At 33.4% G+C, this 7334-nt stretch overlaps 1 protein-coding gene across 1 annotated transcript in view; it reads left to right on the top strand.

The window, feature by feature from the left end:
• LOC108564613 overlaps window positions 1-2019 on the top strand; it is a 4593-nt gene extending 2574 nt beyond the window's left edge. Inside the window, exon 12 of the mRNA XM_017923713.1 lies at window positions 1987-2019. Within this exon, the coding sequence (XP_017779202.1) occupies window positions 1987-2019 (33 nt within the window). The remainder of the gene's footprint in view (window positions 1-1986) is intronic.
• The last annotated feature ends 5315 nt before the right edge of the window (window positions 2020-7334 follow it).

Below are 7334 nucleotides of genomic sequence, written 5' to 3'. Positions count from 1 at the left end.
CGAGCGCGGATGATCGGCTTACAGTAAAAAGAAGCACCTTGTACGTTGTCCCTGTTCCATCTATTAATGATTTTCGCACTTCCTCGTTAGCTGTTTAGAAATGTACACATCTCTGTTGCCAGTCCCACATTTTTTTTGGCTTTAAGTTACTACTTTTCTTATAATCATTGAAAACTATAATTACTAAATAAATAATTATTGCTTATTTTTCTCATTTTTCTCAATTTTATTTATTATGTGTTCTTACCTACACTATAAAATGGTGTTCCGTGAAAATTTCAGGATTTACGTAATCTTCCATTGCCGGAACAGTTTGGGAAATGTTGACATAATACATACGATTTTGGTAGACCGCTGTCTATAATTGAAAAAAAAACAGGTCGCCCTTAGTGATCAAAAGTTTGGACATCCCTGATATATATAACTTAATAGTTATATGCGTCGATCTGTTAATGTAATCTTAGGAGTATATTTGTCGATTTAGGATTCATCCCAACATGGAAATACCATTTACCTCCTAGCTTATTTTCCCTTTTTCGATGTAAACCGATTTCTTCGTTTTCGTTCGAGTAGCCTTTGGAGATCGAACCATTTGAATCACGGACTCCAATTTAGTGCCTGTAAATGTTAAATTTGCTGGAAATGGTGCGCGTTCCGTACGTGTTCCAACATCTAAGCCTGTCTTACGCGATCAGATTACGCCTTTGGTATTAAGGTTGGCTGGCGGTTTTGCGGGAGAAGGCTGGAAATGACGGCGGCTGCGACTAGCACATACACAATGCCACCAGATTCCCAAAAAGCTCCTTATATTATTACTTCACCCTCACTGTTTACGCACGCACCCGGCAAGAAGAAAAGATGACGAACACGAGGAGAACGAAAATAAAAAGAGAAAAAATAAACTATAATGAATTTCGCTGAACAGTATAAATTATTCAAGAGGACTACGTGCTCTAGTGTATACATACATATATGGTTTTGTTTAATATTTAAAAGGACCTTCTTTGCCTTGCCACGCGTTTTACTCCAGTTTTCTTTCCACAGAAATCCGAAGGAAAATACGCATCACAAACGTCGAGTAAAAAGCGATGCCTTCGGTTATTCATGCTATTCGCCTACACATTTTCATTTTTGCATGCATCTTAAATCTATTGTATATAAATACGAGATGTTACATCGATAAACAAACTTCTTACAATAGCATTTTCTCAATTGAACTGCGAAAGCAAATATTAATGCTAGAATCTACCGTTTTATATCCATACAAGAGCTTAAATAATCTGATTGCAAGATTCTCACATTTCTGTTAACATTAAATATTATAGAACGAGTAGTAACATTACAGTTTTAAATTTACATAATTTGAAAACCGGGGCTTTCCAACTATAGAAAAAATTGATTTTTGAGCTCAAAATCGTCTTAGGGAGATTTGTAAATTAATACTTTTTTTAAGGAGAAAATCAATAAAAACACAATAAATTCTATGAAATTAAATTAAATATATTTTTCTACTATATCTATGACTATAATGCACGCGGGAAAACAATTGACGTTATTTAAACAAATATACAAATAGTTGAACAATATTTTAAAATTGAAGAAAAACAAATTTTTTAATTTATGTACTTATTAAGTGCACAAATCTATAATATGAGAATTATTTAAATTCAGATACAAAAATGTTTCTATATTCATTGGTTTACTAAATTTGATGATTTTTTTTAATCAATTTGTTGAGTTTCTGTATGATTTCAATGTTAGCATGAGAATCAATACTAATTTACATAGGGTCTAATTAATTAGTGCTTCCGGTTTTTTTAATTACTAACTAACGAGATTAATGATTCCCATAAGCTATGGTTAGAGTGGGCAGAACTGGTCACGCGTTATTAATTAACGTCACTTATTATAGGTAATTATTTGCGTTCGCATTCTAATGAACAATTAGCTGTAGGAATTTTGTTACTCAAATGATATATGTTTTAGGAAGAAGATGCGTTAATCTGTTATGCAGATTAGATGTTTGTGTTTCGAGAATTATTTATGTCCGAATTTTAATTACAGAAAGGATCACGCCATCCGGATTACCGGACTTGTTCAATATTCATGTGCTTCAAAAAAATGACTGCGTACATATGCAAATATTTGAACCGTTCAAAGATATCAATTACAATGCCTTCTCTTCGATAATATTAATTAAAACGTACATGTATTACGTTTATCTTTCGTTTGGAGATAACTGCGGGACACCACACTTTTTATCCGCAAAAATTTCGGAAGGGATGAAAAACGAAAGAAGAGAAGAATAAAAGGGGGTATTTGGAAAGGCCGGTTTTGGGCGTATCGTAAAGCATTCCTGATAGGTCGGTCAGTCGACAAAGGACTGCTGCAGTCTGGGTCCCCCTTTCCAACCCCAATTAAGGATCAAAGCGAAGGAATATAAGACGAAAATACAAAAGGTTATTCGACTGGGATTGACGCGTCGATGGCGGAAAAATAACAATCGGATATATATAGTTAGGTGTGTATATAAGAGTGTACTTGAAGGAAGGATATCGACAATAGCTCGAACTCAGGATGTAATACTTCAAATACTAATTGAGAAACTTGACTGTACTGCACAAATCCTTTCTCAGAAATGTTATATAACCTGGCAGTGCTTGAGACTTCTACTTGAAGTAAATTATTTAAGAAATAATTCATATTTCAGCCAATAAAATCATTTAAAACAGTATAATTCATAACATTTTTTTCTGCAAAGGACATCAAAAAAACATGTGAATTCTGAGGGCCTCCGACATTCTTCCGATGTAGGCCCCACAATTCATACATTAAGTGTCGCATTTCATATTTATTTTCGGAACCTCAAAATTCAAATGACTGCTCTGCAAAGGACATAAAATAAAACATGTGAATTCTGAGGGCCCCCGACATTCTTCCGATGTAGACCCCACAACTCATGCATTAATTGCCGCATTTCATATTTATTTCCGGGACCTCAAAATTAAAATGACTGTTCTGCAAAGGACATCAAATAAAACATGTGAATTCTGAGGGCCTCCGACATTCTTCCGATGTAGGCCCCACAATTCATGCTTTAAGGACCGCATTTTATATTTATTCCTGGGACCTGAAAATTCAAATTAATGCTCTGTAAAGGACATCAAATAAAACATGTGAATTCTGAGGCTCCCGACATTCTTCGGATGTAGGCCCCACAATTCATGCAGTAAGTGCCGAATTTCATATTTATTCCCGGGACCTCAAAATTCAAATGACTGTTCTGCAAAGGATATCAAATAAAACATGTGAATTCTGAGGGCCTCCGACATTCTTCCGATGTAGGCCCCACAATTCATGCAGTAAGTGCGCCGCATATCATATTTATTCCCGGGACCTCAAAATTCAAATGACTGCTCTGTAAATGACATCAAATAAAACATGTGAATTCTGAGGGCCCTTAACACTTTTCCGATGTAGGCCCCACAACTCATGCATTAAGGGCCGTATTTCATATTTATTCCCATGACCCCAAAATTCAAATGACTACTCTGCAAAGGACATTCTTCCAAAGTAGGCCCCACAACTCATGCATTAAGTGCGCCGCATATCATATTTATTCCCGGGACCTCAAAATTCAAATGACTGCTCTGTAAATGACATCAAATAAAACATGTGAATTCTGAGGACCCTCGACACTTTTCCGATGTAGGCCCCACAACTCATGCATTAAGAACCGCATTTCATATTTATTCCCGGGACCTCAAAATTCAAATGACTGCTCTGCAAAGGACATCAAATAAAAAATGTGATTTCTGAGGGCCCCCGGACATTTTTACGTTTGACCGGTTGTAGCGACACTAATGGTAAAATGTAATACGAATATAATATTTGCACAAAAGTTGCCAATTTTTAATCCAAGATTAAAGACCAACTGTTTTCAAAATATTATATTTTTTCAATAAAATCTGTAGGTTTCGGTCTCAGCCACCCGGATATTATCGATCGTAACCGGGATGATTATGCAAAACGCACTAATTTTTTCATATTCTAATTACCGTCGGCGAAGTTCCGTTTGAACGTACACTTTTTCTTTCTCCCCCTTTTTCTCACTCGCAACTTCTCTCCCTCGACCCGACGAGAAGCGAAAGTTTATCGGCGGCCAGAGTGAATAATTAATTTTAATATGCAAGATCAATTTGGCTTGATTAAAGAAATACGATGCTGAAATATTTACAAGATTTTCGCGTAAATATCAGCAAAAGTTTTGTTTTTTTTTTCTAATCACAATCTACCTACTTTTTATTCTTGTTTTAATCTTATCACAAAGTGAAATAAATAGAAAATTTTAGTTACTTAACGAAACGGTATAAAACAATAATTAAACATTAAAGCTTACAAACTAATTTACTATATCCAATCAAAAAATACAATAATTACTAGTTATCTAAAAAAAATAACTTTAGAAAACAAGATTATAAAATACTATCAAAACATTAATTATTTTGACAGTATTTTATTTTTATTAATAATTTGTTTTGTATGAGTTTTATAATAAGCATAGATATAATTATGTAATCACTTTCGCAGAGTTACTGTGGACGGCGTTAATTAGCTAATTAATTGGGCATTTAGGATATGCAATGTTAATTATCGTCTCGAGATTATGATTTTCGTTGCGTTACAAAGGGCTTGTACGTACTTTAAATATAATTCTGTTGGTGCTGCATCTCTTTGGGACTTGAGTAGGAATTAATTAAGGCCGAATTTAAATTAAATTTAAAACAAGAACTTTCTGTCTCTCTCTCACTTCGTCTCAATAAGGAAACCATTGTTTATTGTACGAGCTTAGAACCTTTGCGAGGGTATACATATATTAAGAGGGAACGGCGGTCGCAAAGTGCGGGCATCCATCTGTAGAGGCGGCATGGGTGGATTTATGTTTAGATAAAATATAAGGAAAGATGCGGCCGTACGCGTGTATGGATTTATATCCGTGGGAAGGACATTAAAAGTTTCGGTGCCTTTCGTGTAAATAGAAAACTTTTGCTCATCCCAAGGGTGTCCAGGGTGTCCCAGACGCGGTCCTCTCCGCCCTTCGAAACCTGCAGGTTTATATCCCCAGCACAGACTTTACAAACTTAAAAAAAAACGACTTCTCCAGAGGTGCGGAGGCTCCACCTTTACCACATCATAAATTCGTTCGGCTTACATCGATTTTATTCTTCTCCAAATCTTCCACATATAGAAAGTCCCAGAAAAATATATACATTGTTTAACGAGTCATAACTTTCTGATTTTTCTTTCATTTCAGGATGTAATTAATTGGAAATAATGAGCGAATGAGCGATAATCATCTATTGAAAAATGAAAATGCTATTGGAAGTACGAAAATGTAGTAGAAGTACAGTAACGCAGAGAGTTTCAGGTTGATAAAAGATGAGTTTGAAACGAATGGAACTTTTCAGGATGTTCATAGACAATGTTCCGGAAGACCAAGAACATCAACGAGCTTCACCAGTAAAGAAAGTATATTGGAAAGTTATTGCTAAATATCCAAAAAATCTGTAAGACAAACAAATCGTGAGATTGGAATCAGCAAATCAAGTGTCCATCGCTTTTTTGTAAATGGACAAGATACAAGCTATCAATGAAGATGATCCGGATGGGAATAATACTTGAAAAAATGTATACAAGATGCACAGCTTTCAGAGAAAATTGTTTGGATAGATAAAGCTACATTGAGTGAGGATACCTAAAAGCTAAAGTCTATGCCAGAAAACCTACGATACTACAAGAATTAGAGCCTCAATTGAGAAAGAATGCGCCACAACACCAAATGTTTGTTAAATTTTTTGAATCAATAGCCCACAGTAGGAGGAAAAGTATGCAGATCCTGAAGTTTTTGGGACATTCTAAGCGGAAAATGAAAGTCGACTTTGATTTCTACTAATTTTGAGTTTCTTATATTCGTTTAACACCAAAATACGAAATAATCTGATTGTTACTAACTTTCAGTTTTACATCTGTATAATAAAATACAAATTCTTTTGTAATGGAGTTTGTAATCAATTGATTTATGTATGTTTGTTCCATCTTTTCATACATTCAGGAATGAAATTTGCATCACAAGCACCAATTACAAGGACGGCGCGTTTTATCATTTTCTTGTTTATTTTTCTTTTTTGGCCACACTCGACCGGAGCGATTTTAAATGAAGGTACTCCTCTCAAGATTTAATTAGTTTTTCCTCTGGGTTTTCTCTCAGACGCTGCCAGCGGAAAATTCAATGACTTGTTGAGGTAATTTATTATATGTTTCATATATACACGGAGAAAAAGAACACTGTTCGGCCTCCCCGACCGTGACTATAACATAATCAGTTAGAAACCCTTCGCTAGCAGCGCTCAAGAAAGAAAGAACTAATTTAAAAAAAAAATAACGAAAAGAAGAAAAGAAAATATAAAGAAATTTCTCTATAAAAGCTCGAAGTGTATAATAAAATTGTTATAATTATATATAAAATGATAATTAGGAATAAATAATAAATGTATCCCAAATAAGTAATTTTCATTCAACTTTATTAAATTTAGAACACGATTTTCGCAAAGAATTAACAAAAGTGTGTATATTTATGATCTAATACTTGAATGTGAAATAAGACTGGAATATTTAAAATGTATACTTTGAATGGTTTAATGATTTACAGAATGGTTATTTTATATAAAATATGTATAATATATGGGCGTAATGTATGTATGTTAATCATTTATAAAATACGCTTCGATAAATAACTGTATAAAATCGATGGAACATTAAGCGTGATGCATTATGTCCATATATCCTTACACAGATTACGCCATCAATTTTCTTTAGTATAATATGTAATGGATATAGTTCTACGTTGAAAGATTATTTATTTAATAAATGCATATAACAAATTAGTATATTTATTTCTATACTATTTAAATTATATTAATCCAATCAAAACAATTTGTTTCCCAAAATGGACCACATAATATTATATTTTCAATTTTATATTATAACAAATTATTATTTTATCTCATTAGTTGATGTAAATAAAAATATTCATATAAGTTCGATATAAAAAGTTTTTGATGACTGATGATTAGGGTATGATCATAATATTTATGATAGGTTTCCTAGAATGGACCACTAATTATTAGAATTTCCAATTCAAAACTGTATATTTTTATGTTAATTGAATTGAAATAATCAATAATGTTCGATTTAACAAATGTTGATAACGAATGATTTGAATCTGAATGTATTTTTTTCCTAAATTTAGAAATATAAGGACAATAAACTGTAAT

Source organism: Nicrophorus vespilloides, unplaced genomic scaffold (genome assembly GCF_001412225.1).
Source record: "Nicrophorus vespilloides isolate i.1.1-1 unplaced genomic scaffold, Nicve_v1.0, whole genome shotgun sequence".
NCBI classification, from domain to species: domain Eukaryota; kingdom Metazoa; phylum Arthropoda; class Insecta; order Coleoptera; family Silphidae; genus Nicrophorus; species Nicrophorus vespilloides.
The sequence above is the reverse complement of the archived record's forward strand: the minus strand, read 5'-3'. Positions and strand labels throughout refer to the sequence as shown.